The following is a 16,443-nucleotide window of genomic DNA, read 5'->3' as shown; positions in this document are numbered from 1 at the left end:
TGTTTTAAAACAGAAATAGCAGATACTGAGCTAGGGACAAGTCCATGCCAATTTTGTATTTGAAGTTGTGGAGAATTTTCTTGTTTTTCTTTTTCCAGACCCTGAAAATTTACTTATACTGAAAAACTGGTAAAAGCCTACTGTGTTTTAATAATGTAAACCAGTGAATGTTAACCCTTTGGAAGAATTAGTTGTGTTGGTAAAAACTTAAGTTTAGCATTTTCAAACTCTGGTATATAAAACAGTCATTTGTTTATAATCCCGTGTAATTAGGGTTTTTTTGGGTTTTTTTGGTAATTAGGTTTTAATGCCTAAAAGAATAGGGGTGAAATCTGTCTCTAATCAATATTGAATTTAAAAAGGCTGCAGAGCATACAAGCAGTCTTTAAACTGTATAGTACTTTTTATGACTGATAAAAATGTGAAGTCAAGTGGGCCTTAGGGAAGCATCACTACGAACAAAGCTAGTGGAAGTGATGGAATTCTAAGGAATTTCAGATCCTTAAAAATGATGCTATTAAAGTGCTGCACTCAATATGCCAGCAAATTTGGAAAACTCAGCAGTGGCCACAGGACTGGAAAAGGTCAGTCTTCATTCCAATCCCAAAGAAAGGCAATGCCAAAGAATGCTCAAACTACCACACAATTGCACTCATCTCACATGCTAACAAAATTCTCCAAACTAGGCTTCAACAGTGCATGAACCATGAACTTCCAGATGTTCCAGCTGTATTTAGAAAAGGCAGAGGAACCAGAGATCAAATTGCCAGCATCTGCTGGATCATCGAGAAAGCAAGAGAGTTCGAGAAAAACAGCTACTTCTGCTTTATTGACTATGCCAAAATCTTTGACTGTGTGAATCACAACAAACTGTGGAAAATTCTTTATGAGATGGGAATACCAGACCATCTTAACTGCCTCCTGAGAAATCTGTATGCAGGTCAAGAAGCAACAGTTAGAACTGGATGTGGAACAACAGACTTGCTTACAAATTGGAAAAGGCGTACATCAAGGCTGTGTATGGTCACCCTGCTTATTTAACTTACATGCAGAGTACATCATGAGAAACGCTGGGCTGGAAGAAGCACAAGCTGGAATCAAGCTGGAGTCAAGACTGCTGGGAGAAATATCAATAAGCCTCAGACACGCAGATGATACCTCCCTTATGGCAGAAAGCAAAGAACTAAAGAGCCTCTTGTTGAAGGTGAAAGAGGAGAGTGAAAAATTTGGCTTAAAATTCAACATTCAAAAAACTAAGATCATGGCATCCAGTCCCATCACTTCATGATATAGATGGGGAAACAATGGAAACAGTGACAGACTTTATTTTTTTGGGCTCCAAAATCACTCCAGACGGTAACTGCAGCCATGAATTTAAAAGGCGCTTGCTCCTTGGAAGAAAAGCTATGACCAAGCTTGCTGCTAAGTCGCTTCAGTCGTGTCCGACTCTGTGTGACCCCATAGACGGCAGCCCACCAGGCTCCGCTGTTCCTGGGATTCTCCAGGCAAGAACACTGGAGTGGGTTGCCATTTCCTTTTCCAATGCATGAAAGTGAGAAGTGGAAGTGAAGTCGCTCAGTTGTGTCCGACTCTTAGTGACCCCATGAACTGCAGCCTACCAGGCTCCTCCATCCATGGGATTTTCCAGGCAAGAGTACTGGAGTGGGGTGCCATTGCCTTCTCCAACCAAGCTATGACAGCATATTAAAAAGCAGAGACATTACTTTGCTGACAAAGGTCCATCTAGTCAAAGCTATGGTTTTTCCAGTAGTTAATGTATGGATGTGAGGGTTGGAGTATAAAGAAAGCTGAGTTTGGGTCATTTATTTTTCTGGAATTGAGCTGTAGAAGTTGCTTAAAAATTTTTGAGATTAGTTGTTTGTCAGTTGCTTCATTTGCTATTATTTTCTCCCATTCTGAAGGCTGTCTTTTCACCTTGCTTATAGTTTCCTTTGTTGTGCAGAAGCTTTTAAGTTTAATTAGGTCCCATTTGTTTATTTTTGCTTTTATTTCCAGTATTCTGGGAGATGGGTCATAGAGGATCCTGCTGTGATGTATGTCAGAGAGTGTTTTGCCTATGTTCTCCTCTAGGAGTTTTATAGTTTCTGGTCTTACGTTTAGATCTTTAATCCATTTTGAGTTTATTTTTGTGTATGGTGTTAGAAAGTGGTCTAGTTTCATTCTTTTACAAGTAGTTGACCAGTTTTCCCAGCACCACTTGTTAAAGAGATTGTCTTTAATCAAAGAACTAAATAGACATTTCTCCAAAGAAGATATACAGATGGCTAACAAACACATGAAAAGATGCTCAACATCACTCATTATCAGAGAAATGCAAATCAAAACCACTGTGAGGTACCATTTCACGCCAGTCAGAATGGCTGCGATCCAAAAGTCTACAAGCAATAAATGCTGGAGAGGGTGTGGAGAAAAGGGAACCCTCTTACACTGTTGGTGGGAATGCAAACTACTACAGCCAGTATGGAGAACAGTGTGGAGATTCCTTAAAAAACTGGAAATAGAACTGCCTTATGATCCAGCAGTCCCACTGCTGGGCATACATAATGAGGAAACCAGAATTGAAAGAGACACGTGTACCCCAGTGTTCATCGCAGCACTGTTTATAATAGCCAGGACATGGAAGCAACCTAGATGTCCATCAGCAGATGAATGGATAAGAAAGCTGTGGTACATATACACAATGGAGTATTACTCAGCCATTAAAAAGAATACATTTGAATCAGTTCTAATGAGGTGGATGAAACTGGAGCCTATTATACAGAGTGAAGTAAGCCAGAAAGAAAAACACCAATACAGTATACTAACGCATATATATGGAATTTAGAAAGACGGTAACAATAACCCTGTGTACGAGACAGCAAAAGAGACACAGATGTACAGAACAGTCTTTTGGACTCTGTGGGAGAGGGAGAGGGTGGGATGATTTGGGAGAATGGCGTTGAAATACGTATAATATCATATATGGAATGAGTCGCCAGTCCAGGTTCGATGCACGATACTGGATGCTTGGGGCTGGTGCACTGGGACGACCCAGAGGGATGGTATGGGGAGGGAGGAGGGAGGAGGGTTCAGGATGGGGAACACATGTATACCTGTGGCGGATTCATTTCGATATTTGGCAAAACCGATACGGTATTGTAAAGTTTAAAAATAAAAAAAAAAAAAAAAGAAAGCTGAGCACTGAAGAATTGATGCTTTTGAACTGTGGTGTTGGAGAAGACTCTTGAGAGTCCTTTGGACTGCAAGGAGATCCAAGCAGTCAGTCCTAAAGGAAATCAGTCCTGAATATTCATTGGAAGGACTGATGTTGAAGCTGAAACTCCAATACTTTGGCCACCTGATGTGAAGAACTGACTCATTAGAAGACCCTGATGCTGGGCAAGATTGAAGGCAGGAGGAGAAGGGGACTACAGGATGAGCTGGTTGGATGGCATCACTGATTCAATGGACATGAGTCTGAGCAAGCTCCGGGAGTTGGTGATGGACAGGGAATCCTGGCGTGCTCCAGTCCATGGGCTCACAGAGAGTTGGACACAACTGAATAACTGAACTGACTTTTTCTGACTTTAATAAAATGGAAATCTTTTTTAATATCTGGTGGTAGGTAATACTATTTAAGCTTAAGAACAGATGATTTGTGCCAAATCGTCAGGCATATTTTTTCTCCTGGTTGAAAAAGAGTTTTTGTAGGGACAAATGAAAAGTACTCTACTTTATGGGAAGAAAGGGTCATAAGTGGTAGGGATTGACAGTGATGAAAGTGATGTCTTCTCTGGCTTCTCTTACTCTTTCATTTCACAGTGTTTGGTACACATTATATACTGAGTGGGTTTGTAGTAAATTATTATTGATTTTACATTCTGTTTATTATCTGTGCCTTGTGCTGAAAAGGATTTAAGGCAGCTAAATGTAAAGCAGGGTTTCTCAGCCTTGGTACTATTACTCTTTTAAGCTGGATAATTCTTTATTGAGAGAGGCTGTCCTGTGCATTGTAGGATGTTTTAGTAGCATCCCTGGGCTTTACTCACTAGACACGAATAATGAAAAACATTTCTAGACGTTGCCATATGCACACTGCGGGGCAGAATCTCCCTGGTTAAGAACCACTGATCTGAATCAGTCTAATCTGATAATATGTCAGAGGGAGACCTTTTATAATCTAAAACAGAGCCAACTTTTCCCCACTTAATAGAGGGGACTTACAGAAGCAGAGATAATAGAAATTTACAGCTTATCCTCTGAATTTATTTTTATTTCTAAGTGAGCCGTACATAGAACCTTTCCTTGTCATTACAAAGAATGTTACTAAAGTTCTCTGGAGTGTCTCGTGTTTTCCTTTTTTCCTATTTACTGTGTTAATTTTAATGAAAAGTGAAAAATGGCCAAGATATAGCAAACTAAGCAAGAAGATCCGTAAGTGAGATGATAACTCTTGCACAATTGAGCATTGAGAATAGTTACTCAAGATGGCAGCAACATTGCCAGTTATGCAGGACACTGAAATGTCTACCATGGTAGTCATTGATAATATATAACAAATTGTGATGGAAAAAGCAGTAAATATATTCATTAATAAAACTGGAATGCTCAGAAGTACATGGAAAAGTTAGTGTGAAACAGTGATAGGATGTTAAGCATTAGGTACATCATTAGAAGTGTCCAGTTGGCATTTCAACTAATCCTAAATTTTCATTGAAACAAAAAATAATTAAGATGATATTTTATGATTTATGTGTCCCTCTTTTCTGTTTGTGTAGTTGACCAAATGTTTTGGGAAGTTATGCAGTTGAGAAAAGAGATGTCATTGGCAAAGCTGGGCTATTTCAAAGAGGAACTCTAATGTTCTGCCTGGGACCATCCATGAACCTCCCTGAAGACCTGGAAAATGGCTGAATATTTTTACGGTTACTTGATATTTATTTCCAAGCAGCGGGTCCAAGACTTTTTCCCTCTTTTGCAGATTATACTAAGAAGTACTGTGATTTCTTTTTAAACTGACCTATGCTGTGTTTGCTTATTCTTTAGTTGAACACACTATAAAGAATTACAGGTGTACTAGTGATTGTAATTTATAGTTGCAAAAAATAGCTAAATAAATAAACGTTAAATTGAGTGTGTTTTTGCTTTCTCTTCTAGCTCTGACATGGTGTGTAGGGTCATTTGAATTTGAACTGTAATTTTCAAACTGTGCAGCAGCCTATGAAGGACAAGGAAGAAGGCTAAGTGGACAGGATCACCTTCCTCCCCCCACACCCACTAGAATGACTATTTTTGTCTGTTTTTATATGTTAGGATTAAAAGAAAAGACTTTATTTAAAGAAAGACTTCTTCTGAAAAGAAAGTTATCTGTTTTAATCATTTGGTTCTAATTTAAAGAATCCCATTGTTGTGGTGATTAATTTAAATATATCAGATAGAAGACAGTCACATTTTATCCTAGAGATGCATTCTTTTGGCATCTTGATGTGATGCATCTGTACTTTATATTCGTTGAGCGCTGAGTAATCACTGAAAGGACATAAAGATAATATGATGTTTCCTCCAGGGAGTTGTAAGGGATGTGGATTGAAAGAGTGATACCTGCAAAGGATCGACTGATCATAGAACCTCTTGATTTATAAATTTCAAATTATAAAACAAATTGCATGGAGAAACTAAGAGTAAATAGTTTCATGATGCATGCATGCATGCTAAGTCACGTTAGTCGTGTCTGACTCCTTGTGACTCCATGGACCATAGTCTACCAGGCTCCTCTGTCCATGGAGTTCTCCAGGCAAGAATACTGGAGTTTCCTTGCCCTCCTCCAGGGGGTGCTCCTGACCCAAGGATCAAACATGCGTCTCTTACATCTCCTGCATACAGTAAGTACAGAAAAGCAAAAAGAAATAAGAAACTACTTTAGTGTCTCCGTCTAGTGAAAGCCACTTCATATTTTTGAAGAACAGGTTTTCAGATATTTTCTACCTACATATATACATTTCTGAAACAAAAAGTAGACTTTTTTTTTACTTAAATATTCTACAAAGCTTAATCACCGTAAGGTTTTGATTTTAGGATGTTCAGTCACTCAGTCGTGTCTGACTCTTTGCAACCCCATGAATCGCAGCATGCCAGGCCTCGCTGTCCATCACCAACGCCTGGAGTCCACTCAGACTCATGTCCATCGAGTCAGTGATGCCATCCAGCCATCTCATCCTCTGTCGTCCCCTTCTCCTCCTGCCCCCAATCCCTCCCAGCATCAGAGTCTTTTCCAATGAGTCAGTTCTTCGCATGAGGTGGTCAAAGTACTGGAGTTAGCATAGTTTAATTAATTGTGTTTGGAGATTACTGTTCCCAGCTCAAGAATATGAAACTGAAAATGAAATTTGAAACTAGAATTTGATAACTTGAGTTATAACTAGAGTAACTTGATAGTTATTCTAATGTGAGGACATAATAAACATGCTCTCAGACTTTCAAAGCTTCAGAAGATTTTTCCACCCAAAGATGCAAATTAAAAACACTTTTGAAGAAAATACTAAAAAGAAAAATCCAGGAGATGCTTGAGATTTGAGAGGAAATGTGATAGCTTATTGATAACTTAAAAAATTAAAAAACAAAGGTAAAGAAAAACATTAAATTTCAAGTATATTCATAACAATTTAGAACTGAAATTCTTTACAGTATCAACACAGTTGGAATGGGAGGAGACTAGAGAATATGGGGCTATATTAAAGTTCTCATCTTATTAGATGAAAGATGGAGATATCAGTTAAAAGTGAAAGGCCAAAAAAAGACCAAGTAGAGAACCAAACAGTATGATATGGAGATAAAAGGTAAGATGAGATAAACTCACTAGTAAAAAGATAATCAAATTGGATTAAAATACATGATACTAAACAAAACATAAGGACATGGAAAAGTTAGAATAAAAGAAGGAGAAAACGTAATCAGGAAAATACTAAAAGAAAGCTAGTGTGATTATACAGCAAAACAGATGTCATTAAAACAAAAGCATTATTATAAATAGAGGTTCTGGATAAAGCTAAAAATTCAGTGCACTGAGAAGACTTAATGAGAAAATAGAAATGATAGAAATTTAAAAATACTAAGAGCTAACTAATAATATCAGAACCTACAATGATGCAGAGAAAGGCTTCAAGGAAAAGTTTATAATGAGTTAGGTGTCCTGTTAAAGAAACTATACAAGAACAGGATTAAAGAGATAAGAGCAGAAATAGAATGCAGTAGAGGGTCATCAAAGCCATTGAGTCATTGAAAAGATGAACAAAACAGACAAATTTCTAGCAAGTTATCCTGAAGAAAAAAAAATAGAAAATGCCAAATAACCCATATTGGGAATGAAAAGGTATATGTCACCACAGACATTAAAAGTAGAAATGTTAAGTAGGTATTGGAAGCTGTTGTTGTTTTAGTCGCTGACTCATGTCTGACTCTTTGCAACCCCAAGAACTGTAGCTCACCAGGCTCCTCTGTCCATGGGATTTCCCAGGCAAGAACACTGGAGTGGGTTGCCATTTCCTTCTCCAATACATGAAAGTGAAAAGTGAAAGTGAAGTCACTCAATCGTGCCTGACTCTTAGTGACCCCATGGACTACAGCCTACCGGGCTCCATCCATGGGATTTTCCAGGCAAGAGTACTGGAGTGGGGTGCCATTGCCTTCTCTGCTCCTGTGTTGCAGACAGGTTCTTTACTACTGAGCCACCGGCAAAGCCTATACTGGATATACAAGTCTAAATTCAGTGGTAAGGTCAGATCTGGAGATGAGTTTGGGTGTAGTTAGCCATGAGAGCTTTGGGGATACTTGGGAGTCAGAGAAATATGGCGCTGAGCCCTGAGTTACTTTGACAGGGAGAGGAAAAACCTGGAAGACGACTGACTACAGAGGAGCTAATTGGAATAAAAGGCAAAGGAGAGGGAAGATTAGGGTGCTGATCAATGACTTACATTCATGAGAGTGTTTCTATCCAAAATTTAATTGCCCTGATTACCAATTCTGAAAAAAGATTTTTTTGATAAGTAAGGTCAGAGCTGGGGAGAGAGCTTAGCCCAGTGAAGAGAACTCTGGGTTGGGAGTTGCTCAGAAGACCTACATTCTGGTCCAGGCTTGAGTCCGCAAAAACTGGAAAGTTAGTCAGGTGGCCACTCCTCCCCGGCCTCCTCTGTAAAGCTGGATCAGGTGTTCTCCATGGTTTCTTCCAGCTCTAACAGCCCACAGCCTTTAACTAAACATCTACACTGAAAGAATAAAGATTTTGTTCAGTCCTGAAAGGAACTTGCAACCACCTACTCACCCATTTCTACCAGCACCACCTTGTGACTCCTGTGTGTTTTTGTTTCATGCACCCAGAGTCTAAAATGGGTCTGATCTTGTTCAGCTTTTATTTTCAAAGATTTTCTTCATTGGATTTTTCCCTACATAGATTTTCCCCCCATATGATACAACGTTTAAAACAAAGACAGCTGATTCATTTTTCTGTACAGTAGAAACTAACACGACATTGTAAAGCAACTATACTCCAATAAAAATTAATTTAAAAAACCAGAGTCCAAAGCAGTATGAATTTGTTTGTGCTAGAAAATGATTTATTTTCCTCATGGGATGCCATACATCTTAATAGCTGGTTTTCTTGTCTTTGTTGTGTGGACAAAGACCCAGTGTAGTGTCTATAATTGTGTGTAGAACTTCTAGAAAGAGAATTGCTCCACACGTTTGTTCATTCACACATCTCTGAGAGTCTTGTATGTATCAGAAGCTGCTGTAGGTGTTGCAGGTACAGCAATGAGCAAGACAGACAAGGTCTCAGTTCTCATGGAGCTCTCAGTAGTGAGAAATGGACAAAAAGACAAATGTTCAAAGATTGGACACGTCCTCTATAATTAAAATGGCATAATGGCTGGAGGGAATGGATGACCACTTCATATTGGGTGGTGTGGAAAGGCCACATTTAGGACTTGGCATTTTTAGGCCAGGCTCTGAGGAGATCCAGTCTTGAGACGGGAAGAGAATAGGGAGAGTATTTTAAAGCTGGTGTTAACCCCTGAGGAAGAAATGAAAAAACAGCAAGGAGAGCTAGTGTAAGAGAAAAGTGGAGAAGTGGGCACTCAGACCATGCAGATCTTTGTAAGTCGTGGTTGGAAAGTCAGAGTTTTCTGTGACAGCTGGTCAGGCTCTAGCTGGCCCTTTTTCAACTCAGCTTTTAAATACTGGAATCCTCAGGTTTTTGTGCTGGGTCCCTTTCTCCTTATCTGAGTGTTCTTTAGATCATCTCATTTAGGCTCATGGTTTTAAAAACTTTATATAACCATTGCTCATAACTGCATCTCCAGCTCTGGCGTTATCCCTTTCCTTGCTCCAGACTTGTATCCATTTGCCTACTCAGCCACTCCACTTGGATTTCAAATGGGCGTCTCAAATCTAACATGGCTGAACACTCCCAGCTGCTTAAGCAACAATCTAGGTCTTCTTGATTTCTCCTTTTCTGTCACCACTACCTCAGTCCAATCCATTAGCAAGTCCCATCAAGTCTCAGAAACATATCTTGGCACCATCCATTCTTCAATGTTCACTTTTCCACTCTGTCCAAGCCATCATCATCTTTAACCTGAATTTCTGCAATAATCTCTTGGTATCCTGGCTTCCACTCCTGGCCCTCTATAATTCCTGACAGCAGCTTACATGATCACTTTAAAAACAAAAATCAAAATGTCCTTTCATGGCTTCTTAGAAAAATAAATCCAAACTCAATAGGAAATCATCAAGTTTCCACAGTGGTTATTGTTAACAGAGAAAAAACAATAAAAATCAGGTTGGAAAACAGTTCATGAATCTTTTTAAAATGAAAAAAAAAAAAAATAGAGAAGAGGAGCAAGCTTGTCAAAGAATAGAAACACTTGCCAAAGGCATCGGTCCCAGAAGTACAAGCCCACAAACACTCTGACTTCAAGAGGAGGACTGGTATGAATACAAGAACTCTGGAGCTATGGGCCTCAGGGACAGCCTTTTAAAAAGTACTTATTTGGGGTTTCTCTGGTGGCTCAGTGATAAAGGACCCACCTGCCAATGCAGGAGATGTGAGAGACGAGGGTTCGATCCGTAAGTCAGGAAGATCCCCTGGAGAAGGAATGGCAACCCATTCCAGATCCTTGCCTGGGAAATCCCATGGACAGAGGAACCTGATGGGCTTCAGTCCATGAGGCCTCAAAGAGTCAGCTGAGCACAGCACAACAACACGTGCTGCCACTCAAGAAAGTGGACTTAGGGTTCCCTCCTTAGGCTCCTTCCTCCCCCATCTCATCCCTCTAGGTTGTCACAGAGCACCAGGGTGAGCTTCCCGTGTTACACAGCACCTTCCCACCAGCTAGCTGTTTTACATATGGTAATGCATATATTTCGATACTCTCTCTCAATTAGTCCCACCTCCGCTGTGTACATGTCTGTTCTCTATGTCTGTCTCTTATTTCTGCCCCTGCAAAGAGGTTCATCAGTACCATTTTTCTAGATTCCATGTATACGTTAATATACGATATTTGTTTTTCTCTTTCTGACTTACTTCGCTCTGTATAACAGGCTCTGGGTTCATCCACCAAGGACAGTCTTAAGAGAGACAGTTTCCCATCACTACATGCCCAGATTTAACCACAGCAGCTCAGGTCTGATCATTTATCTACTAGTGTTCTTACAAAATGTTAATACCAAACAAATCCAAGGGACAGCTCCATTAGATTGGTACTCGAGATAATCCATCAAATGTGTGTAAGATGGGATGCCTAGTAGAATTGGAAAATCTTAGACCATTGGAGAAGTAAAGCTCAGAATTGAGGCAAAATATAGGTAATATTTATTATTCACTGTGAGGGAGAAACTTCCACTTGAATTCCAGTTGCCAGCAGTTGTATTGTGATCAGCTGTCTGCTCATTAATCAATACAGATATATTTTCTAGCCCTTCCACCATCTTTCTTCTTAATTCTTTTGAGGCTTTCCTCAAACCCTGTTGATTATAATTTAGCCTCCAACCCAGACGTTGCCACCTGAGGCTGCATTGTGCTTTCACACATGTGCTGTTTGTCTTTGACAGTGTTTTGGTTTATTGTTTTGTTTCTAAACAGATTATTTGCAACATTTACAAATGTGATTTACAACTGCGTTTCCAGCTCCTCTTTTCAAGTTGACTGTTTCAAGAACCCTAAGAGCACATTCTTGAGTGGCAGCACGTGAAGGAGGTTGAGTGACTCCACCTGCTGGCAGCTCCACCCTGAGGGTGTGTCTTCTCTGGTTTGCTCTCTGCCCCACCACCCATAACTGTCTTCTGGACACCACGGCTAAGGGTCAGTTGTCGGTTATCAATATGCTTGCATGGTTGTTTTTGCTTATTTTGACCCATTTTACTCACTTATCTGCCTGGTCCTATAATTGAGCTTGGGACTCCAAGTCTAACCTTTGTCTCTCAGCTTGTTAAATGAAACCTGATTTGTTTCCTATCACTCATTACTCTTTGCTGACTATGTCAAGTCTCTGGGTGAACTGTTGCATAGAATCCTGAATCATCATTTGGTAGAGGATGCAGTGTGCTGACTTAATTTCCAATGGCGTTCAGAAAACCTGGCTGGGAGCTTGCTTTGGAGTCTAGATTTAGCCATAGGCTACATGTTTTAGGTGGTTCCCTGGTGGCTGAGATGGTAAAGAATCCACCTGCAATGTGGGAGACCTGGGTTCATTCCCAGGGTTGGGAAGATCCCCTGGAGGAGGGCATGCAACCCCCTCCAGTATACTTGCCTGGAGAATCCCCACGGACAGAGGAGCCTGGCCTATTACAGTCCATGGAGTTGCAAAGAGTCAGACACGACTGAGTGAACTAATTACAGCACACAGCACAGTGGTAAAGAACCCGCCCGCCAATGCAGGAGATGTAAGAAACAAGGGCTTGTTCCCTGGGTTGGGAAGATCCTCTGGAGAAGGGAATGGCAACCCACTCCAGTACTCTTGCCTGGAGAATTCCACGGACCGAGGAGCCTGGCAGGCTATAGTCCATGGGATTACAACTTAGCATGCACGCACACGTTTTAGACATTTTAATTCTTACTGCACCTAAAGGTAAAGAAATCCTTTTGAGAAATCACATCTGATTTCTCCCTTACTCCCCACATCCAATCAACAGCCATCTCTTCTTGGTTCTCTAGCATCTTGAGGCTTTGTTACTGCCTATCTGGATTCTGCAGTAGCATCTCAGCTGCTATAAATTTAGTTACTGCCCCAATCAGCACACTCTAACACAGCTTCTTTCTAAATTAGATTTAACTATATCATGTACCACACACTATCCAAATATAAAACATCAATAGATATACTTAGAATGAATATGCATAGAATCAAATTCAGATTTAGCCAAACATTCAAAATCTACCCAAACCCTTCTTCAGCCTACTTTCCATTTTTTTTCTTTTCTCACTCTACCACGCATCCACTGTGACTCCAGCCTCAGTTCATGGGCTTTCTCCCCTCCAAGTCACTGCTCAAGTGTTTAAAGACATATCCATTGTTTAAGTCTCTTCAAATCCTAGCTCTTTATGACACTTTTACAAGTCCCTTCAAATGAAATTAATCTGTCCTGCCTCTGTTCTCTTGGGATGTTTTCCCCTGCTCTTATCAGACTCTGCCTTGAATTACAGTTCCTTGTATTTTTCTCATGCCCTGCATTTGAGCCTAGGGAGGCAGGGACCATAATTTATGCATCTTTTTATTTTTTGCCCCTAACAGAGAGTTTAGCACAAGTTTTCTATTTGTTTCAAATAGAAAATCTATTTCTTGAAGAACTTGATGACTTGTCCTTAAAGATATGTCCTTAAGATATCCTTAAAGATACAAGATTCTAGGCCTCACTTTCTTTCTCCAGGATAAAATTAATTCTTTTGTTTTAACAGTTTATGTGTGAAGTTTGAAAATACTTATTAAGAATCATACTCATCACCCATACCAATTCTTACAAAAATGAAATAATATGACAAATTCAAAATGTGGGACATTCTATCAGACAATACACCAGGACTGTTAAACAAGTGTCAGTCTTATAAAAACCAACCAATAAAAATGACAAAGAGAGTGTTCTATATTTTAAGAAATGCATAACCAAAGGTAATGTATAACCTTCCTTGGATTCTCGATAAGACAAAAAATCATAAAAGATAGTTTTGGCACAATCATGGGAATTATATACAAAGCATTAGTATTAAAATAATATGGCATTTCTTGGGTACAATAATAATAGTAACAATAATATCATGATTTATGTGGGAAAATATCCTTATTTGTTAGGAGACATATACAGAGTTATTTCTGAATGAAATAATGATGTCAGCAACTTATTTTCAAATGGCTCAGCCAGAAAAAGGTTATGTGTGTATATGTATATATATGTATGTGTGTGTGTGTATATATATATACACACAAGAGAGATATATAGCAAGATATATATATATATATAGAGAGAGAGAGAGAGAGAGAGAGAGCGAGCGAGCAAGAGAGAGAGAGAAAACAAAAGTGGGAAAAATGTTGTTGTTGTTGTTTGGCCGCTCAGTCATGTCTGACTCTTTGCAACCCCATGGACTGCAGCACGCCAGCTTCCCTGTCCTTCACTATTTCCTTGAGTTTGCTCAAACTCATGTCCATTGAAACGGTGATAACATCCAATCAGTTCATCCTCTGTCATCCCCTTCTCCTCCTGCCTTCAATCTTTCCCAGCATCAGGGTCTTTTCCAATGAGTTGGCTCTTTGCATCAGGTGGCTGAAGTATTGGAGCTTCAGCTTTAGCATCACTCCTTCCAATGTGTCTTCAGGACAGATTTCCTTTCGGATTGACTGGTTTGAACTCCATGCTGTTCAAAGGACTCTCAAGAGTCTTCTCCAACACCACAGTTCAAAAGCATAAATTCTTTGGTGCTCAGCTTTCTTTGTGGTCCAACTCTCACATTGATACATGACTACTGGAAAAATCATAGCTTTCACTAGACAAACCTTTGTTGGCAAAGTGATGTCTCTATTTTTTAATATGTGTCTAAGTTTGTCATAGCTTTTCTTCCAAGGAGCAAACATCTTTTAATTTCATGGCTGCAATCACAATCTGCAGTGATTTTGGAGCCCAAGAAAATAAAGTCTGTCATTGTTTCCATTGTTTTCCCATCTATTTGCCATGAAGTGATGGGACTGGATGCCATGATCTTTGTTTTTTGAATGTTCAGTTTTAAGCCAGCTTTTTCAGTCTCCTCTTTCACCTTCATCAAGAGGCTCTTTAGTTCCTCTTTGCTTTTTGCCATAAGGGAGATGTCATCTGCATAACTGAGGTTATTGATATTTCTCCCTGCAGTCTTGATTCCAGCTTATACTTCATCCAGCCTGGCATTTCACATGATGTATCCTGCATATAAGTTAAATAACCAGGATGACAATATACAGCCTTCAGTTCAGTTCAGTTCAGTCGCTTAGTCATGTCTGACTCTTTGCGACCCCACGGATTGCAGCATGTGAGGCCTCCCTGTCCATCATCAACTCCTGGCTTTTACTCAAACACATGTCCATTGAGTTGGTGATGCCATCCAACCATCTCATCCTCTGGCATCTCCTTCTCCTACCGCCTTCAATCTTTCCCAACTTCAGGGTCTTTTTGATGAGTCAGTTCTTTGCATCAGGTGGCCAAAATATTGGAGTTTCAGCTTCAATATCAGTCATTCCTGTGAATATTTGAGATTGATTTCCTTTAGGATGAACTGGTTGCATCTCCTTGCAGGCTAAGGGACTCTTAAGAGTCTTCTCCAACACTACAGTTCAAGAGTGTCAATTCTTCGGCACTCAGCTTTCTTTATAGTCCAACTCTCACATCCATACATGACTACTGGAAAAACCATAGCTTTGACTGGATGGACCTTTGTTGGCAAAGTAATGTCTGTGCTTTTATTTTGCTGTCTAGGTTGGTCATAACTTTTCTTCCAAGGAGTAAACGTCTTTTAACTTCATAACTGCAGTCTCCATCTGCAGTGATTTTGGAGCCCCCAAAATACAGTCTGTCACTGTTTCCACTATTTCCCAGTCTATTTGCCATGAAGTTATGGGATACAATGCCATGATCTTAGTTTTCTGAATGTTGAACTTTAAGCCAACTTTTTCATTCTCCTCTTTCACTTTCATCAAGAGGCTCTTTAGTTCTTCGCTTTCTGCCATAAGTGTGGTGTCATCTGCATATCTGTGGTTATTGATATTTCTCCTGGCAATCTTGATTCCAGCTTGTGCTTCATCCAGCCTAGCATTTTGCATGCTGTACTCTGCATATAAATTAAATAAGCAGGGTGACAATATACAGCCTTGACGTATTCCTTTCCCTGTTTGGAAGCAGTCTATGGTCCAAAGTCCAGTTCTAACTGTTGCTTCCTGACCTGCAATAAATTTCTCAATAGGCAGGTCAGGTGGTCTGGTTTTCCTATCTCTTTCAGGGTTTTCCTATCTCTTTCAGAATTTTCCACGGTTTGTGGTGATCCACACAGTCAGAGGCTTTGGCATAGTCAATAAAGCAGAAATAGATGGTTTTCTGGAACTCTCTTGCTTTTTTGATAATCCAGTGGATATTGGCAATTTGATCTCTGGTTCCTCTGCCTTTTCTAAAACCAGCTTGAACATCTGGAAATTCACGGTTCATGTATTGCTGAAGCCTGGCTTGAAGAATTTTGAGCATTACTTTACTAGTGTGTGAGAAGAGTGCAACTGTGCGGTAGTTTGAGCATTCTTTGGCATTGCCTTTCTTGGGGATTGGAATGAAAACTGACCTTTTCCAGTCCTGTGGCCACTGCTGAGTTTTCCAAATTTGCTGGCATATTGAGTGCAACACTTTCACAGCATCATCTTTCAGGATTTGAAATAGCTCAACTGGAATTCCATCATCTCCACTAGTTTTGTTTGTAGTGATGTTTCCAAAGGCCCGCTTGACTTCACATTCCAGGATGTCTGGCTCTAAGTTAGTGATCATACCATCGTGATTATCTGGGTCATGAAGATCTTTTTTGTATAGTTCTTCTGTGTATTCTTGCTACCTCTTCTTAATATCTTCTGCTTCTGTTAAATTCATACTATTTCTGTCCTTTATTGTGCCCATCTTTGCATGAAATGTTCCCTTTGTATCTCTAATTTTCTTGAAGAGATCTCTAATCTTTCCCATTCTGTTGTTTTCCTCTATTTCTTTGCACTGATCACTGAGGATGGCTTTCTTATTTCTCCTTGTTATTCTCTGGAACTTTGCATTCAAATGGGTATATCTTTCCTTTTCTCCTTTGGTTTTCACTTCTCTTCTTTTTGCAGCTATTTGTAAGGCCTCCTCAGACAGCCATTTTGCTTTTTTGCATTTTTGGGGGATGGTCTTGATCCCTGTCTCCTGTGC

At 39.8% G+C, this 16,443-nt stretch overlaps 1 protein-coding gene across 5 annotated transcripts in view; it reads left to right on the top strand.

Annotated features, from left to right (window-relative positions):
- RAB3IP (RAB3A interacting protein) overlaps positions 1 to 5,133 on the top strand; it is a 59,414-nt gene extending 54,281 nt beyond the window's left edge. For all 5 annotated transcript variants that reach the window (XM_061416492.1, XM_061416491.1, XM_061416494.1 and 2 more), the window contains exon 11: positions 4,779 to 5,133. In XM_061416492.1, coding sequence (XP_061272476.1) covers positions 4,779 to 4,861 — 83 coding nt within the window. In that variant the 3' untranslated portion in view covers positions 4,862 to 5,133. The remainder of the gene's footprint in view (positions 1 to 4,778) is intronic.
- Positions 5,134 to 16,443: the final 11,310 nt, after the last annotated feature.

Source organism: Bos javanicus, chromosome 5 (assembly GCF_032452875.1).
Source record: "Bos javanicus breed banteng chromosome 5, ARS-OSU_banteng_1.0, whole genome shotgun sequence".
In the NCBI taxonomy this organism is placed as follows: domain Eukaryota; kingdom Metazoa; phylum Chordata; class Mammalia; order Artiodactyla; family Bovidae; genus Bos; species Bos javanicus.
The sequence above is the reverse complement of the archived record's forward strand: the minus strand, read 5'-3'. Positions and strand labels throughout refer to the sequence as shown.